The sequence below is a fragment of the Trachypithecus francoisi genome, unplaced genomic scaffold, assembly GCF_009764315.1.
Source record: "Trachypithecus francoisi isolate TF-2019V2 unplaced genomic scaffold, Tfra_2.0 Lachesis_group5, whole genome shotgun sequence".
NCBI classification, from domain to species: Eukaryota; Metazoa; Chordata; class Mammalia; order Primates; family Cercopithecidae; genus Trachypithecus; species Trachypithecus francoisi.
In genome coordinates this window covers 28,254,143-28,274,491 of record NW_022681470.1, presented here as the reverse complement: position 1 = coordinate 28,274,491, position 20,349 = coordinate 28,254,143, and the positions used below count along the sequence as shown (strand labels likewise).

Sequence of the window (20,349 nt, the reverse complement as noted above, 5' to 3'; positions counted from 1 at the left end):
GTGAGCAGGCAGCATAAGGGGCAAGCAGTATCTGTCAAGAACCCATTCCAATAGTTCAAAGGAAATGTAAGAGGTGGTAGCAAGCAGTCAGTGTATATTTTGAAGGTAGAGGTGACATTTTGCTGATAAAGCTAGATGTAGGGTAAAAAAAGAGTTAAGAGTAACTTCTCAGTTTCAGCCTTAGTAAATATGTGAATAATAATGCCATTACCTGCAATAGGAAAGACAGGAGAAGCAGCACTGTGGATATGTAGGGTAAGTGGGGGTGTGTGTTATGGTTTGGACATATTTGAGCTGTTTACTAGAGATCCAAGTGGAGATGTTGAGTTGATTGTTGAATATATGACTCTTAAAAGTCAGGGCAAAGCTTTTCGGCCTAAATGTACATTTGAATGCCATCAGCTCATAGAAGACATTCCCAAGGAAAAGGATACAGATTTTTAAAACAGACTGAGAACAAGACTTAGTTCTCCAACACTCGAAGTGTAGGAGGCCCAGAAGGAATACAAAGCAAAGAAAAACAAAATAGTGAGGTGTCTCAGATGCAAGTAGGAAAAAAAGTGTTTTAAGGATAGGCCAGGGATGGTGGCTCAAGTCTGTAATTCCAGCACTTTGGGAGGTCAAGGTGGATGGCTTGAGTCTAGGAGTTCGAGACCAGCCTGGACATGAAGGCGAGACCCTGTCTCTGCAAAAAATTAGCCCGGTGTGGTGGTGTGCACCTGTAGCCCCAGCTGCTGGGGAGGTGAGAGGACCCCTTGAGCCCAGGAGTCCAGGTGGCAGTGAGCTATGATTACACCACTGCACTGCAACCTGGGCCACAAAGCAAGACCCTGTCTCTAAAAATATATGCATATACACAAGAGGGATGGAGTAATCAACTATGTCAATGACTCAGCTGAGATTTAAATGAGATGAAGACAAGAAAACTGAATTTGTCAAGATGGAAGTCATCATTGACTCTGATAATAATAGTTTCAAAGGTAGAGTGGGAAAAGAAAGCATGCCTGGACAGGGCTAATGAGAGAATGAGCAGCAAAAGACGGTAAGTATAAATAGCTCACTACAATAATTTCACTGATGGAGAACAGAGAAATAGGATAGACACTGCAATGGGATGGAAGGTAGTGGGATGGAGTAATGTTAACAGAGAGGTTTTTGTGAAGTTGTTTTTCTGAAAAGATGAGAGAGAACATAATCAAAAGTGGAAAAGGATACAAGGAACAAAGTAAAAAAGTGTCCTTAGTAGCAAAAACAATAGGAAGAAAAAGTATACAGACAGTGAAATGGAAAAAAAAAATTTATCTCCTAGGTACTTCTTATTTTCTTAGTGAAACTTGGAGCATGCTTATCAACTGAGAATGAAAATGAAAAGGATGAAGAGTAAGACATGTAAGAGTCACAAGGTAAAAAGTAACTGTTTCATAAAAGTTTTAAATACAAAATTTGGTGTCTTTCCACCAAAACAAAAGAGAAGGTCAAATAAAACATATAATCCATAAACAAGCATTTAGTTAAATTTTACCTGCTGTGCAAGCAACTTTGGAGGTGGTGGCAGATGTGAAGATGTTCCACGTTCCTATTATAAAGAAGAAAGAATTACTACTATTATTTTGGAGACAGGCTTGCTCTGTCGCCCATGCTGGAATGCAGTGGCATGATCTCGGCTCGCTGCAACCTCTGTCTCCCAGCACCAAGCAATTCTCATGCCTCAGCCTGCTAAATACCTGGGATTACAGGCGTGTGCCAACACGACCGGGTAATTTTGCATTTTTAGTAGAGACAGGGTTTTGCCGTTTTTAGCCAGGCTGGTCTCGAACTCCTGACCTCAAATGATCTGCCTGCCTCAGCCTCCCGAAGTGCTGGGATTACAAGTGTGAGCCATTGCACCAGCCTGAAAGAATAACTTAAAAATAAACATATAAAAAAAAATATATCGGCCAGGTGCGGTGATTCATGCCTGTAATCCCAGCACTTTGCGAGGCCAAGGCAGGCGGATCGCCTGAGGTCAGGAGTTCAAGATCAGCCTGGCCAACATGGCAAAACCCTGTCTCTACTAAAAATACAAACACTAGCCAGGTGTGGTGGTGGGCGCCTGTAACCCCAGCTACTCTGGAGGCTGAGACAGGAGAATTGCTTGAACCTGAGAGGTGGAGGTTGCAGTAAGCGAAGATCGTGCCACTGCATTCCAGCCTGGGTGACAGAGCAAGACTCTGTCTCAAAAAAGCAAAGAAAAAGGAAAAATATATCTATTGGAAATATTTCAGTAGGGTGTGGTAGTTCACGCCTGTAAGCCTAGCACTCTGGGAGGCCAAGGCGGGTGGATCACAAGGTTAGGAGTTACACACCAGCCTGGCCAACATGGTGAAACCCGTCTCTACTAAAAATACAAAAATTAGCCAGGCATGGTGGTGGGCACCTGTAATCCCAGCTACTTGGAAGGCTGAGACAGAAGAATTGCTTGAACCTGAGAGGCAGAGGTTGCAGTGAGCCGAGATCATGTCACTGCATTACAGCCTGGGAGTCAGATCAAGACTCCATCTCAAAAAAAAAAAAGAAAGAAATATTTCTGAATGTGCTTATTTTCTCAATATCGCAAGATTCCTAAACATCTCTCTCCTTCTCTATTTTTAAATGAAAGCCTATCACTCATTACCAGATTACTTTTTATGGAATCACTCTGCTATTTCAACAAGGTTAGAATCTCAAATGCACTTTACAACAAAAATTTTAGCCAGGCATGGTGGCTCACGCCTGTAATCCCAGCACTTTGAAAGGCTGAGGCCAGTGGGTCATTTGAGGCCAGGAGTTCAAAATCAGCCTGGCCAACATGGTGAAACCTCTTCCCTACTAAAAATACAAAAATTAGCCGGGTGTGGTGGCACACCACTGTAGTCCCAGCTAGTCGGGAGGCTGAGGCACAAGAATCTCTTGAGCCCACGAGGTGGAGGTTGCAGTGAGCCAAGATCGCACAACTCCACTCCAGCCTGGGTGAAACAGCAAAGCTCTGTCTCAAGAGGGAAAAAAAGAATTTTAGTCTAACTGTTCTGGAATTCTGATCCAGAAAATCTGACTGGGGAGAGCTATACCTCTAATTACTAAATTTTATTTATGTAAGCTCAATTCGTTTCTAGTGGCAAACTAAAAATATGAGATCTTAAAATCTAAAACATAATGGAACAAAATATATGAAACATTCACTTGCTAATATACATAACACTGTCACAAAAAAAGTCAAAGACATATTCCATCTATTCCTCTATTCTTTCACGAAAAATTCTCATTCCCCATTATGCCAGTAAGTAAAAAGTCACACAAAACATTTTATTAAAATGTTATTTTAAAAATTATTCTTTTTCAGTTTTCATAAATTTATTCTTCAATGGATCATCAACGCCTTAAGATTAAAACCCTCATATAGCATACATTTTTAAGAAGTGGTTCTTATATAGTCTACCTCTCTCCCATATCAAACTACTTAGAATTTCTTGAATGTGCCATGTTTTCTCATACTTCTCTACATGTGTTTCCACTGCTTATAATAGCTATATTCCCTTTGTATACTGGCTAAATCATGCTTAAGAATTAGCTCAAGTACTTAGTCTTCTGCAGCCTTCTACCTTAAATGAATTCTCGAAGAATTTATTTTGTACCCTCTATGATTATGCCACTTAGTCAGACTTCTTATTGACTTTTTTTCCTGTCAAAGAAACTGTTAGCTACCTCCTTTTAGCCCTCAGAAGGGACAAGTTCCTCCATCTATTTTGTATGAATCCAACAAATACATGCTAACTATACTGATTCCTTAATAAAGAGATAAGCGGACTCCCCTGAAAGTAGCCATTTTTATTCCCAGTTTATAATGCAGCTTTTGCAACCGTTTACCATCTCAGAGGTAGGTTCAAATAACTGTTGCACACATATTTCCCTTCATTCACAATGTTCTTCAAAATAATTCAGACTTTAGATGTCCCTACTCACTGTGTGATTTCCCTACAGATAGTGTACCATTCATACAAAAAGAATGACTAGTATTTAAGTATTCAGTAAACTGTAAAGCACTTCAGCAATGCTTATTTTATTTTAGGAAAATGTCATCCCTACACTTTGCTATGACTGAGCTGTATCATAAAGGGTGATGCTTTAGTTTTCACTTGATAATTTTAGCTACTGTACTGATAATTCTGGTTAAATGCAATAAAAATTATGATAGATTCAAGACTATTCAAGAAAAAATACACAGTTCCCTTTTCCTAAGTCCCATTCCACTCGGTGATAAGACTAATTATTCAAGATAATCCTTGAAATAACAAGGATCTCCATGAGTCCAACAAACCTGATTAAATGAAGGTCCTTTCCCAAAGGGAACTTTTGCTACTGATGGTTGGGCAGGTATTTGAGAAGATGATTTAGCATTGGAAACTTCATCTGTTTCTTTTTTGTTTTCATTGTTTTCAGAGGCTTTTGAACCTTGATCCTCACTGAAAAATCAAAATGCAGAAGAAATAAAGTGGACCAACTGTATCATAAGTACATACATTTTTTTTTTGCAATTAAAAAAAATTATTTTGGTATGGTTTCCGGGGGGGAATGTATTAAGGAATGAGATGAGTGTGTGACCTACTAGTGCTAATTTCTTCTTTCAATAAATATATACTATGAAAGTGCAATACAGTAGTTGTCAAATCTCTAAACACACATGTCAGGCATATATCCTGGCAAAAGAACATAATCACATAATTTCCTATCTCCTCTATGTAAGAAATATAATCCAAATATAACTGGGTAATATTGGAATTATTATTTAACTGCATTCTAATTTATCCTGATTTAATAAAAAGATAAACTACAGTATTTTTTCAAAGCCACAGCAAATCACAGGTATCTCTTAAATGACCATAAAACGATTGTTTGTCACAATGCCATAACTGAAAAATTTATACTAAATGTGCTTACAAACTTCCATATATTTTAAAAGCCCAACATTTATGATATATAACCCGTATGTTCCTGACTGGTGCTCCAATATTCCAGAATGAAAGAAAAAGAAATAAAAAACTCCCCATTTTCTAAGGCCCTAATGCAGTTCACTAAAGTTTAAGAAATCGAGGACCTGAAGCATCTGTAGTTACCCAGGGAATTATTCTCCATTTTATAAATATGGATCAGGCCAAGCAAGTAACAGTTTGTTCCTAATACCAATTCTCAAAAGATCTCCAAACCAGGTGCCAGTACCTAAATATCTTTTTTTTTTTTGAGATACAGTCTTACTCTGTCACCCAGACTGGAGTGCAGTGGCATGATCTCAGCTCAATGCAACCTCCACCTCCCAGATTCAAGTGGTTCTCCTGCCTCAGCCTCCTGAGTAGCTGGGATTATAGGCATGCGCCACAACACCTGGATAATTTTTGTATTTTTGGTAGAGACAGGGTTTCACCATGTTGGCCAAGCTGGTCTCGAGCTCCTGACCTCAAGTGATCGGCCTGCCTTAGACTCCCAAAGTGCTGGGATTACAGACATGAGCCACTGCACTCGGCCCTAAAAGTTTTTAAATCAACTTTCTTGAGACGTAACACATTTTAATTAACTGATTAGCTGTATACTGTATTAATCTAGCTCATTAATCACCCTCTATTTAGTAAAACTTCTGAGAATATATAAATTCTATAAATAACAAACAATTGTCTATTAATAAAGCCTCTCTGCATAAGTAGTTAATATTGTATCAACAAATTTCATACTGTTATTAGTAAAGCATACCACAACTTACCTGTTATTCTCTTTAGGACTGTTACTTCCTTGTTCATCATCATCACTGAAATTCAGTTGCTCTGTATAATCTACTTCCATCTGAGCACCTATTAAATTAAAGAAAACTCAAGACTGGCTGCTTGAAAGCATCTAACAATTTAAAGCACTTAATTAATTTTGCCTCTTACCTGCCCAACCCTCATCAGCTTCAGCATCTAGGTTATCAAATTTATCAAGCTCCTTCAGTTCTGATGCACTAAGAATGGATGGGCGTTCAGGCTCTGAGGCCCATGAAGGAGGTGGGCCTCTTCCTCTGAGGCCTCTAATGAAAGGCAGGTCATGGAAAAGACACAAAAGTTTATGATACTAAACTGGGAGAATACTAAAAGATTGGAATTTAGTTCATTTCGACATTAGTGTTTTCTACACCAAGACACATAATATGTTCTGCATTGACGTGTATGAAAAAATTAATATTAATACGTAATTATAGGATAATATGTAACTCTTAAGTAACAGCTGACACAGTTTTTAAGAACTCTCAAACATTTAAGATAAAACAAATATATGCTAAAGGATAACAATATAAATAAAACTAACTTCAAAACACATAATTTTGAGGAAAATAATTAAAGAGGATGATCAAGTCTCACATAATAAGCAAAAAAAAAAGGGGGGGGGAGTCCATAATATGAAAGGCAGAGGAGAAAAACAAGTGTCATCAATTTTAGGACCATGGTTTTCAGTTTTCTTTCTTTTCTTTCTTTTTTTTTTTTTTGAGACAGAGTCTCGCTCTGTCGCCCAGGCTAGAGTGCAGTGGCACAATCTCGGCTCACTGCAACCTCTGCCTCCCAGGTTCAAGCAATTCTCCTGCCTCAGCCTCCCGAGTAGCTGGGATTACAGGTGCACGCCACCATGTCCGGCCAATTTATTTATTTTTTTTAGTAGAAACAGGGTTTCACCATGCTGGCCAGGCTGGCCTTGAACTCCTGACCTCCTGTGATCCACCCACCTTGGCCTCCCAAAGTGCTGGGATTACAGGGTTGAGCCACTGTGCCCGGCATGGTTTTCAGTTTTCAAAATCCTATGTAAATTAATTTAAATGTTTAAAAGAATGAATTATTTCTGGTCTGTCTTATAAGAGTTAGCCAATTATTTATTAATGACAACTGTACTGTGAGGACAGGAAAACGATCAATTATACAACTCAAAATCACACAATCCACTCCACCTTTAAGAAATCTTAACAAGCATATATACATTCCTTATAGACTTTAATCATTTAATAGCCTTACTTGTTTCCTTCAGATAAAGAAGGTGGGAATCTCATGGGACCATGTAGGGGAGGATATGTCATCCTTGGATACTGTTGAAACATCTGAATGAAGGAAACAAAAAATTTTGATAAATTTAGCAACCCAGTTATTTTTAAAAATTATATATATATACACACACACACACATATATATAAAAATCTGAGCCTAGGCCTGAAGTTATAATTTATAGAAACAATGATTAAAATGAATAAAACTATTAATAACTGTTACCTGCTAGCATAGATCATCATTCATCCTCAACAGCAACCCATTTCCAAGGCCATCGCCTCTACCAACTCTTTACAAATAGAATAACTAGAGCACATCATATGAAAGACTTCTGCATTATATTGATAAAAGTACATTAAAGTAATTGTATCAACAAGATATGTACACATTAAAGTAACTGTATCGAGATATGTAATGTAAAATTGCATTAAAGTAACTGTATCAATAAGATATAAATTACATTAAAGTAAATGCATCAACAGGATATATACACACATGTACCCCAGCAAACAGCAAAGTGAAAATATTTGAAAAGCAGATGCTGTAGGCCTTCCTCCACAAGCAGGAGTAGAATAATTAGACGCAGATTTGTGGATAAGGAGGATAACATCAGTCCCCAGCCCCAGCACCTCAAAAAGAAAAAAGTAGGGGTAGCAGGGGTAGGGAAGAAGAACTCAGTTCAGATAAAATTAAGGGACAGTCCACGATCCAAGGAACTGAGTTGGAAAAGGGGGATAGAGAGCTATCCGGAAATTTTCTACGGATATGGCATAGGTGAATTCTCAATCAAATTACTGCACAAATGATCATTATAAACAGTCCCAAACAGGTCCAGATATTGTTCTCTGTAGGAACTTGGCTCTGGGAAACTAAAGAGAAGACATAAGATAGATTCTGAGAACAAATAACACCAAGGGATTCATCCTATGATTTTGAAGGGAGGGAGTGTCAAAGAATAGCTTAGTCATTTACTATTTGCTTATATCCAAGTAAAATGATGTAAATAATATGAAATTATATTACTGTAAAAACATAATTTATATCCTAAAATAGAAGACTAGTTTTTCTAAAAAGACAGTAGTAACTATGTGTTAGATAAGAAAATTACCTTATATTTGAAGCAAGGATGTTTATATGATTATGCTGTCTAAAGATGAAATTTCTCAGCCAGGTGCAGTGGCTCACACCTGCAATCCCAGCACTTTGGGAGGCCGAGGTGGGTGGATCACTAGGTCAGGAGATAGAGATCATCCTGGCTAACATGGTGAAACCCTGTCTCTACTAAAAACACAAAAAAACTAGCTGGGTGTGGTGGGTGCGCCTGTAATCCCAGTTACTCAGGACGCTGAGACACGAGAATCACTTGACCCCAGGAGGCAGAGGTTGCAGTGAGCTGAGAGCACCACTGCACTCCAGCCTGGCGCCAGAGTGAGACTTCGTCTTTAAAAAAAAAAAAAAGAAAGAAGAAGAAGAAGAAGAAGAAATTTCTCTTAAGTCAGGTTGAAGCAATGTTAATTAAGCCAAGCAACAGCTGAAACTCAGCTGGGGAAACTTTGAGGGATACTCTGGAGAATTTTCAGCAGCATCACACTTCTATACTGAAGTTAATAAAGACACTACTGGAGGCATATGTTCATAGCTAAAGCTGCATTAAATCCTTCATCTGGTCATTCCAGGCATAATTTCATGTGGTCTTAAATGCTTAAAGTCTAGGAATTTGCCAGAAAATTCATTATAGAAATAAATTTTAAATTCTCAGTATATAGTAGTGATATTTAAATGTTTTTGTTAATTAGCAGAACACATTATTCAAACATAATCGCTGATGAAAGTGGGAATGATGCCCACTTGGTCTCCCCTCTTTCCTATCCTACCCTCTCACCTGAAAGTTCAGGGATCTTTGGTAGCACAAATTGAAAATGATTAGAAAAAAAGTAATTTTTTTCCTACCCATTTCTAATGGGTATAAATCATTTTTCAAGGCCAGGTCAGCATACTCCTAAACTTCTCTTAGGAAAACATTTAACGGTCAGGCACGGTGGCTGACACCTGTAATCCCAGCACTTTGGGAAGCCAAGGAGGTAGATGACCTGAAGTCAGGAGATCAAGAGTAGCCCAGTTAACATGGTGACACCCTGTCTCTACTAAAAATACAAAAATTAGCTGGGTGTGGTGGCGTGCCCCTGTAATCCCAGCTACTTGGAAGGTTGAGGCAGGAGAATCACTTGAACCTGGGAGGTGGAGGCTGCAGCGAGCCGAGATGGTGCCACTGCACTCCAGCCTGGGCATCAGAGCAAAAAACATTTAACAAGTAATTGTATTTAATCATTCATTTCCCTCTGTTAGTCTAGAATGATTAAAAATAGTAATGTATATGCTCACTTTGGCAGCAAAATTGGAAAAATATAGAGAAGATCAGCACAGTCCCTGCATAAAAATAGCATGCAAATTTATGAAGCATTCCATATTTTTAAATAACACCACCAATATGAAGGAATGGAAAGTATGATGGATATTTAGGATTCAAATATTAGGAGTTATACAACAAACTAAATAAATATGACCTAGATTTTTGTTTCCTATGAGAGTAATGAGTCTCCTGGAAAATTAAATGTATGTATCCAGGCACATCTGACTTGCTTTACAACTTTACATTGGGCTGAAAGTAAACAAATAACGAGGACACCAAATCTAACTAATAATTTAGAAAATGTGGCAGGAGGGCAGGGGTGGGTGTAAGAGTATGTATTAAATGAAACTAAAGATAGAATCAACAAAATCCAAAATCTGAAGAACTTTACAGGTTAACAAATTAAAACAGATAAGTACTAAAGGAAACAAGAGATGGAGATACCTGTAGGTAACAAGATTCTTAAAAGAAATATGAAACAATCTCAAGGAATGGATGTTGCCTGGATCCTAATTATGAGACAATTACTGGAACACTAACATATTTGAGAATATCAAGGAATTAGTTTTCCTTTTAGGTACGATAACAGCATTGCAAACTTTCTCCCCAAGTCTTTATCCTTTAAAATAGAACTTAAAATATTTACTGATGAAGTATCTTGGATTTGCTTTCGTAATCCAAAGTGGTAGGAAAAGAGCAGGCATGGTGACTCACACCTGTAATCCCAGCACTTCGGGAGGCTGAGGTGGGTGGATCACTTGAGGTTAGGAGTTCAAGACTAGCCTTGCCAACATGGCAAAACTGTCTCTACTAAAAATACAAAAATGAGCCAGGTATGGTGGTAGGCAGCTATAATCCCAGTTACTTAAGGAGGCTAAGGCAGGAGAATTGCTTGAATCTAGGAGGCAGAGGTTGCAGTGAGCCGAGATCATGCCACTGCACTATAGCCTGGGTGACAGAGTGAGACTCCGTTTCCAAAAAGAAAAGTGGTAGGAAAAGAGGCAGATTCATTCCACTGTTATCTTTATTTTTGCAGATGTTTAAAATTTTCCATTAAAAAAAGTTTAAAGGCCAGGTGAGGTGGCTCATGTCTGTAATCCCAACACTCTGAAGGGCCAAAGTGGGCAGACCACTTGAGGCCTGGAATTCAAAATCAGCCTTGCCAACATGGCAAAACCCCAACTCTACTTAAAAACAAAACAAAACAAAAAACAAACAAACAAAAAAACAGGCGTGGTGGCACATGCCTGTAATTCCAGCTACTCGGGAGGCTGAGGCACAAGAACTGCTTGAACCCAGGGGGCAGAGGTTGCAGTGAGCTGAGATCATACCACTGCACTCCAGCCTGGGCAAAAGGGCAAGACTCTGTCTCCAAAAAAACAAAACCAAAAAAAGTTTGAAAAAAATATTAAAAGTACACAAATAAAAACTTTGAAACTACAGCAAGTGTTCTTTATCTTTTTTTCCATGAACCACCCCTTTGGCAGTCTGATGAATCCTATGGACTTCCTCTCAGGAAAACATTTTAAATGCATAATGTAAAATACAAAAATATTGCAAAGAAAAACAATTATATTAAACAGAATTTTAGTGTAATTGTTCTCTGTATTTACAAAATAAATCTGTAGTATGGTAATGTATGTGCTGCTTTATTAGATCATTATCTACGGGTCTAATAATTATTTTGAAGTAATGTTGAATGTAATGTGATATGAAAATATCTACAATCTCTGTTAATAATAAAGACACTGCTGATAGTCCTGTGATTTGTTTCCTATATGGTACAACTACACTTACCCAAATAAAACAGCTAGGTGGTTTTGCTAAGAAACACTGCTTGGTAACCAGTTTCCCGGATAGCCCAAACGATCTCTATCTTCTGGTATTTACACCACGTGTAGTCCCTTCTCACAATATACCATACAATAAAAGAAAATGCTAATTTTTAGTTAGATGTTAACGAAAATAAAGACCTAAACTTTTCCCTGTAACAATTCGTTCCTCGGACCCCAGATCAAAAGCCTCCTGTTTGACTGGTTGTTCATTTAACAATACTCACATAAGGAGGCATCATAGCTCTATACTGGGAAGCGAGAGCAGCCTGCTGTCCATTCAGTTTAGCCTGTGGAGGACCACAAGCTATCCTCTTTTCCACCACTTTGAGGATATCATTTTGCTCTGATGTTCCAGCTATGCTTTCATCCTGGCCAGGGAGCTTTTCATCTTGATCAGATGATGAAGGTGAGCCAGCAGCCTTACCACCATCTCTCCAACAAGCAACATCTAGTATGAAGGCAGAGAAAAAAGGAAAAAGATAAAAATCTGAAAATGGAACAAAGTGAAACCAAACCAGGCACATTTCAGGAAAATGAAAGCAAGTAAGCAGAGTGAAAGAGCAGGAAAAGTCTAATCCAGGTCCTACTAATGCTTTCAAGGTGTTTGGGTAGTAGCGGCTTCCAAAGTGGAGAGGATGTACCTCAGAGGGTGTCACCACAAGCAAATACTGGGGTGGGAGAAGAAAATATTAGAACTTCTCTATGAGGCTTTAGCAATATTTGGTATAGAGATTAAAATCACTGCTCTCCCTATATCAGATGGCCATGTTTCGGAGTGACACACCTGAGGTTTCCTGAGGGAAAGAAGATGGGACTTCTACAATCTGTAAGGGTTGACAGTGATATTCTATTTGTCTGTTTCCAGTATATCATTGCTAGTTACAGGTGCCCCCAAGTGAACGGACTGCATGAAATTATCTGGTGTAACTACACTTAACCAAATAAAACAGCTAGGTGGTTTTGCTAGGAAACATTGCATGGTAACCAGTCTCCTGGATAGCCCAAATTATCTTTATCTTCTGGTATTTACACCATGTGTAGTCTCTTCTCACAATATAGCAGGATTGGTCTGTGTAACCTGTAGAATATGGCAGAAGTGATAGCATGTCCCTTTCCAGATTAAGTTATTAAAGACTGTGGGCTTCTGTCTTGGGTGGAGGATGTCTGTCTCTCATCATTTATTCTGCAGAAGCCATGTCATAAGCAGCCCCACTAAGAGACCATGAAAGTAAAGAGCCAATAGCTACACCAGTTTGGAAGTATAGCCCCAGTCAAGTCATCTTCAGACAGCTTAACTGCAGCTTTGAGAGGGAGTCCCTTGGCCAGAACCTCAAGCTAAGTTGATCCTGGATTCCTGACCTTAAGATCCAGTGGGATATCATAAGTATAGTTCAGTTTGTTGTTTTACATTGCTAAATTTGTTATGCAGCAATAAATAACTGGTGAAAATTCAACTGAACAAGAAAATAGAGGAGTTGGCACATCTATTTCTAATACAAATGCACCAACCACATTATGATGCTTGAAAAATAAAATTTAGATTTATTCAGATCTGATAAGAGCCAAAAAATGTGAAATATATCATATTATTAGAAATACGGAATTTGTGCCAGGCACAGTGGCTCACGCCTGTAATCCCAGCACTCTGGGAGGCCGAGGCAGGTGGATCACGTGGTCAGGAGATCGAGACCATCCTGGCTAACACGGCAAAAACCCCGTCTCTACTAAAAATATAAAAATTAGCCGGGCGTGGTGGAGGGCGCCTGTAGTCCCAGCTACTCGGGAGGCTGAGGCAGGAGAATGGCGTGAACCCGGGAGGCGGGGCTCACAGTCAGCCGAGATCGCGCCACTGCACTCCAGCCTGGGTAACAAAAGCAAGACTCCGTCTCAAAAAAAACAAAAACAAAACAAAACAAAACAAAAAAACAGAAATATGGAATTTGTAAACACTTCTGTCATAGATGAACCTCTCCATGTAAAACAAGGTCCTTTAAGATACTTGGTAATGACAATATGAAGCTATTACAATTAAGACGACATTTAAAAATCCCTCTAATATTTTATACTTCTATTTTTAGTTTTTGCTTTGTAATGTACATAAACTATCCCTCACTATCCAAAATTACTTGTTTCCTCAGTTTGAGCTCAGAAAGTGAGAAATCACCAAATATTAATACAGTAGTAAGTAAATAGTTATATATTAGGGAAGCTTGCTCAAAAACGTACTAATATAAAAAAGTCCAAATATTGATATACATGAAAGTCACCTGGACATCTTGTTAAAATGTAGATTTTGATTTAGTAAGTTGGATGCAAGGCCCAAGATTACACATTTCTAACATGTTCTCAAGTTATGTTGATACTGTCGCTGCAAAAATCACACCTGAGTAGCAAGTGACCATAGTACTAAGTCTGCCTTTTCAAACTAGGCAAATCATACATACAACAGCAAGCAGGAGGTTGTATTGCAAGATAATATACAAATATGATCTCACTTTGTATTAAAGAGAAAGTACTCTTACTTGGTGGGCGTAAACTGGGTCCAGGTCCATAGTTGTCATCATTTGTTTCTTTTTCTTTTTTTTCCTGATCCCCAGCTGCCTGCAGGCTGGGAAATTCTTGCTGAAACTGACTATTCACTTGGATTCCTATAGATTTAAAAAAAAAAAAAAAAAATTAAAGGTAACTTTTATACTGAAGATAATACAAGCCACCCTTCCAGGATAGAGCTCTCTGCCTCCTTCTCATAAATTATTCCACATTTCAGTGATGACTGTTCATAGCCATAAAACTTTAAAATTCATCTAGATTCCTTTGAAAAGCTAATGATCAGCCATGAGGAGATGAAAGTCTAAGACAGTAATCTTCCAGCACCATTCCAGAGGACTCATTTAAGATGACCATGCAAGTGAAGAGCTTCTCTTGTTTCTCTTTCATTACAACTCCTTACATTTTCAATACCCATCAAATTCCTTTGCTAAGAATTCTCAGAATTCGTTCAAATCGTATTACTGAAATAGTGTTTGATGAATAAAGGCTCCAAGCTCAAGATGAGGCTAAAATGCCTTTATTTAATTTACTGCTTCATTTACTTTACTTTGATTTAATTTACAGCTGAGATGATTGCACCTCACTATTCACCCAACTTCCTATCTACCTATTTTTTAAAATTAAAAGAATTAGTTTTATTAGCTTGAGGTCCCAGATCGGTTCTTCCATAGAATGTTTTATAGACAGTCCCTGTTGTGAAAGTAGGAAAACTAAATTCTGTTGGGGATTCCATCATTCCTTGGGGAAAAGGGTAATATTACAGCAGTGGTACTTTATGGCTACTTTCTAGCTCTTCTCTCAGGAAATCGTGGCAGCATGTCGGAAACAGGAGAAGTTGGGGACACAGTTGAAAAATGAGTATGGTTTCTAACAATCTATGCAATGGCTGGATACTTTGAAGGTACAAGCTTTGCTTGGATATGCAGAGGTAAAGATAAAATAATGTGGGGCAGAGGGTATCTTAAAGATTCCTTTTCTTTTTTTTTTTTGAGACGGAGTCTCGCTCTGTCACCCAGGCTGGAGTGCAGTGGCCGGATCTCAGCTCACTGCAAGCTCCGCCTCCCAGGTTTTGTATTTTTTAGTAGAGACGGGGTTTCACAGTATTAGCCAGGATGGTCTCGATCTCCTGACCTCGTGATCCACCCGTCTCAGCCTCCCAAAGTGCTGGGATTACAGGCTTGAGCCACCGCGCCCGGCAAGACTCCTTTTCTTAACCAGTATCATTCACTCGTGCATGGCTCTTGACACTGGAATTTAGCTAGCCCAAGAGATTTTTTTAAAAAACCTTTTTAAGAGCCTCGAAAGTATATCCTTTAACAATGCTTTATGGCTCTACCAAAACATAGTTCACACTTTATCTCCTGCATGGCTGTTCAGTAACTATCAAGCCTAGGCAGTTTCCCCAACTAATGTCCACTTACCATCTCCTTGCCCACCTTGCTTGTTACTGGCCCATGATTTGGGAGCAGGTGCTACTTCTGGGGGAGCTGCAACCCCAGGTTTTGGCTGTGCTGGTGGCACTTCTGGTGTTCTTAAAAAAAAATATGAATCCATTATTTCAGATACTGTACGTTTAAATAAAATCAATATTATATTTAAGGTAAATCTGTGTACAAATTATTTTGGCTATATGTTTATTCATTGGTAAATCTCCTATAAATGTTTTCTCTCTGCAACATTCCTTTAAATGATTTATGGCTATTTTTATCCCCTTTCATCTCTGCCTTTGAATAACCCAATGAGATGAGCTTTGCTTGTTTTCCATTTTGTTTAAAAACACACACACACACACACACACACACACACACACACTTTTAATGGAACATAGTTACCAAATATCTGCTTTGAAGAAGTGAACACTTATAATTAAAAATAGCAATATAAACATACATACAGTCTGGAATGGTGAAATTAGCTGAGGGCTAAAGCTAAGCAAACTCTCCACCTGGAAGTCAACAGGATCACCACTGTACTTATTACTGTTATTCAAAGAGGTAACAGCAATATGCCTAATACATTCACGTGAGTAAAAGGTATTTTGAAAGGCTGTACAGTTTTATTCAATTCTTGTAATGAGGTAATGCTTAAAAATAAGAAAGTAGTTAAGAGGCTCACAAAATGCAATATATTTCTGGTACACTCATACCTATAACTGATTCAATACTATAAAATAATTTTACTACAGCTAACAAGCATAAGTATTTGATAAATTTCTACAGAAGTAGTCACATTTACTATACAAATCTCCCCAGGCAGGAGTACAGAATTTTGATAAGAGACAAGCAAGAAAACATCAAGTATCCAATGGCTTATCTTATTTTTTAAAATTACCACTATTTAGGCTTGGTCATTCAATTAGCTAAGAGCCTGGCAAAATCTTTGACACACAGAAGTCTAAATAGTTGTTGAAAGAACGATGACTAAGACGGACACTATTAATTCTATCCTAGCTTTCTTGCTAGAGTATATACAAATTATTACTTGAGCACCTATGAAACATCAGGCAATTTCAATGCCAGAGATACACAGTAAATTGGCAGACAGACATCCTTAGTATCATGAAATTTAGGTATCAGAGTCAACTCTTAATCATATTGGAAAGTGATTGGAATACCGGAGTTGGTGGTAGTAAGAGAAGGGGGAGCCTAATAAAGGCTATGACATAAGCAAGGTTGTGATTTGCAATTCTGTCATCTGTTCTACCCTGACAAATAGAAATACTTTTAATAGGGAAAATTAACCAAAAGTTACTATAGTAAAAAGACTTTAAAGAGTATAAAATATGTAATATGTAATACAGACAGCATAACACTTAGTAAATAGCAGGTACTCAAACATAAGTTCCCTACAACGAAAGGGGAAGGGTTTCATTCTTTAACAGACTTTGACTCACTTTTCTTCTTCATGTTGCTCTTGTTTTGATGCCCACCCTGTGCCATCTTTAGGTACAATATTTACATTAGGATCATTGCCTTTGTTTTCTGCTTTAAGACTCGGGAGGTTAGCAGGTGGAGGCATACGCCGTGAAATACCGACTTTTCCAAGACTCTGTAATCCATGCCGAGCTGCAACTAAAGATCAATAACATCAACTTTCTTAGAACATCTATTTTATTACCCACATTATTCCTCAAACAATATAGAAAAATAGGAATTAATGCAATCCCTGAATGATTTTCATTCATGTATTTTAAGATAATAAGTTTAAAACTAAGCTACACCTGCAACACAATTTAGTGTCGAAATCAAGCCATTTAACAGCATTTAACAGATTCCTTAAAAATTCTAACAATGCAATTCAACACACTACAGAAAACACTGATAATGCTGATATTTTTTCAGAGAATCTATTTCAAACTCAAAACTTAGAAAGTTAGAGAATAAATGTATTGACTTTATGTTTATAAAGAATACTGTTAATATGCCATGCATGATTTTCTGTTTTCATTATACTCACTAGGTCACAGTATCTAACACACACACACACACGCACACACACACACACGAAACATAGGACTTTCTCTAGTCTATAACTAAAAAGATAATAAATTCCCACTAATATATAGGTCTGTGCCTATCAATCTCATTGACTGAGTTTCCCCTTTAGAGCCATACAGTTCTTTTTTCCTGCTGACAACAGAGAAAAACAAAAATATTTTTAAAGGGCTCTATGAAAGTATAAATTTTCCATTACAAGATGTTTATCACATATCCTCTGAAAAACGTGTGCATGCATAAAAAGGCAAATGTAAATAGGGTGGTATTAACTTGGGTACATTCTAGTTTCTCATAGCAGCATGTGTAGCACTTATAGTAATCTACAAACCACGAAAAACATTAAGTGTCACTTGATTTTACTCACCTGTGGTTTTCTGTGTTTCTAATGATTTCCCCTTGTAAGTATTAAATAAACTGAGTGTTGCATACTTTTTCCCATCCTTTGCTTTTGTGCTCTGGCCTGACTTCTCCGACATTTCGGTGGAAACTCATCGAGTCCAAAACCTCCTGCCACACCCCTTAAAACCCCAGTCTGTAAGATGTACATAAGAAAGAAAAACAAAGATGAAAAACTCAGTAAATTCAAATGTTCACAGAAATTCAGAAAAAACTTCCCATATCAATAATTTCATAGAACTTTTTAATACTGTCAAATTCCAATAACCAATACACAACAAAATTGATCATAATAAGCTATCATACACTTGTGAAATATATCAGTTATATATGGTTTATAACTGCTTAACTCTATTATAGAGAATAAGGGTTACAATTCCATGCTGACATGAATAGTTCAAACACAGTGAGCCTATTGAGACTATCTTAAAAAGACATATTATCCATTTTAATATGCTTGAAATGACTGACATCAACCTTTGCACATGGAATCCAAATGACAGGAGGACATCTTCATTCCCCTACATATTACATTCCTAAATCATCAGGCAATATGTGCCCAACAAAGCTCTATTAATTTAACAGATTAGAACAGAAACAACATTCTATGTTCTCTTCATTTTATAAAAGGTAAAACATCTCACAAACACAAGCTACATAAAAATAACCTATTTCATCGCTGTGGACTAAATATTCAAAAAACAGTATGCCTTTTTTTCAAAGCATATATAAAGTTCCCTTACATATGAGAAGTTGTAGAAATAAATAATATTTTCATAAGCATTCAAATACAAAGAGAATCCTCATCTTTAGAGCTAATGTACCCTCATCTTGGTGATACACCCTAACTTAGATTACTAATAAATAGGAGAAAAAGACAAATTATGTCTCATACTATTTCCCTTCAATTTAATGAAGTTGTAGACACATATCAAACTAAGGGCTGTTTTTGTTTTTGAGGGGTTGGTGTAGCAGTAGGGTAGAAGATGGCTAATTCTACAATAGAAACAATCAATCGCTAAAAACATTGAAAACTGAAACACGGGAGCCAAAGATAGTATAGAATAGGTATACCACGCAGAAAGCATCAAAATAACGCCTATATCTACTTTACTTTTATAAATTTCGTTTCATCTGTTAGTTTTATATTTGTCAATTACAGAATCAGCAGAGACGTCATTTTATATGCATGTAAAATGCCACCCAACATTTGTATAGTTTCATAAAATTTATCAGGCATTCTCACATCTATTAACTCATTTCAGTCTAACAACTTTATGATGTAGCTACTATCTTTTTACACATACAGACTAAATTAGATTGAATTTGAAACTAGGGTGTCGGGTTCAATCCATTACACTGTGCTGCCTCCTCCCACATAACTATGTAGATAACCATTTCGCTTTCCATGTATACATTTACAATAAACCACCCTTCCTTGAGACAACTGGCAACCTGAAAAAAGACTGACCTGCAACCAAAAGGACTACACTAATACAATTTGCCACTACATGTAGAAGAACGTATACAATTAATTATACCCCAAGAGCACTAATGATGATGATGATGATGTTGTGAAAAGAGAATGTACTACCAAAATCTATCCTATTGGCAAATTTACCAGTAACATGTACAAAGATATAGAAAGAATATTCATCTACAGTGACAAAAGAGGACAGTAAATATTCACTACCTGACAAAATTAAAATTCAAAGAGCTGTTTCATCAGGTGAAAAAAAAAGGAACTGATGTATCAAGAAAAACAGTCAACTTGCTCAAGTTATTTAACTAAGGATCCTCAAATCTTGGACTTTTCTGAATACCATTACTACTCAAGCAACACTCTTGGTGGCGACCCTTTCTGTATGTTAGAGAGAAAGCAACATCATGAGAAAAGAACTCCTTAAACTTTCCAGGAGCAAATCTCCAAACCAACCTGTATCTAACATCCAATCTTTCCTTCCTACACCTACTGCTACTGTGGTTCACAGAACCATGTTTCTGGCCAGGTGCGATGGCTCACGCCTATAATCCCAGCACTTTGGGAGGCTGAGGCAGGCGGCTCACCTGAGGTCAGGAGTTCAAGACCAGCCTGGCTAACATGGTGAAACCCTGTCTCTACCAAAAATACAAAAATTAGCCAGGCATGGTGGCAGGCGCCTGTAATCCTAGCTACTTGGGAGGCTGAGGCAGGAGAATCACTTGAACCTAGGAGATGGAGGTTGCAGTGAGCCGAGATCATGAGTACAGCCTGGGTGACAAACTGAGACTCCGTCTCCAAAAAAAAAAAAAAAAAGGAACGACGTTTCTGAGACGTGATTCTACAGAAACCATGTTTCTCTAGAAATAGGATAAAAATGAAAATTCTCAGGTCCCAACCCAGACCTACTGAATCAAACTCTGAGGAAGGGGCCCAGCACTCTTTACAGCAAGTCTTCCAGATTGATTCTCAGACTTACAAAAATGTTAAGACCTACTGACTTATTATAAGCAGATATATTCTAAGCAGTGATTCTCAACTCTTGCTGTATACAAATCTGGAGGCAGGGGGGCAACTGGGCATCAACTTTTTTTAAAAAAAAATTCTT

At 37.7% G+C, this 20,349-nt stretch overlaps 1 protein-coding gene and 1 non-coding gene across 16 annotated transcripts in view; one reads left to right on the top strand and one right to left on the bottom strand.

The window, feature by feature from the left end:
• Nucleotides 1-20,349, bottom strand: part of PRRC2C (proline rich coiled-coil 2C) — a 106,363-nt gene that overhangs the window by 64,177 nt on the left and 21,837 nt on the right. For 9 of the 15 annotated variants that reach the window (XM_033198270.1, XM_033198262.1, XM_033198276.1 and 6 more), the window contains exons 2-11: nt 17,730-17,897; nt 16,762-16,939; nt 15,290-15,399; nt 13,841-13,966; nt 11,543-11,766; nt 7,044-7,126; nt 5,937-6,070; nt 5,768-5,855; nt 4,334-4,478; nt 1,523-1,576 (exon numbers count right to left, since the gene is read on the bottom strand). In XM_033198270.1, the coding sequence (XP_033054161.1) occupies nt 1,523-1,576; nt 4,334-4,478; nt 5,768-5,855; nt 5,937-6,070; nt 7,044-7,126; nt 11,543-11,766; nt 13,841-13,966; nt 15,290-15,399; nt 16,762-16,939; nt 17,730-17,841 (1,254 nt within the window). In that variant the 5' untranslated portion in view covers nt 17,842-17,897. Of the gene's footprint in view, nt 1-1,522; nt 1,577-4,333; nt 4,479-5,767; nt 5,856-5,936; nt 6,071-7,043; nt 7,127-11,542; nt 11,767-13,840; nt 13,967-15,289; nt 15,400-16,757; nt 16,940-17,729; nt 17,898-20,349 lie in introns of those variants that run through there. The other 6 variants (XM_033198265.1, XM_033198268.1, XM_033198275.1 and 3 more) reach the window with 4 other exon arrangements.
• Nucleotides 9,442-9,545, top strand: LOC117076997. Its single transcript, XR_004434599.1, has one exon. It is a non-coding gene; the product is annotated as a U6 spliceosomal RNA (small nuclear RNA).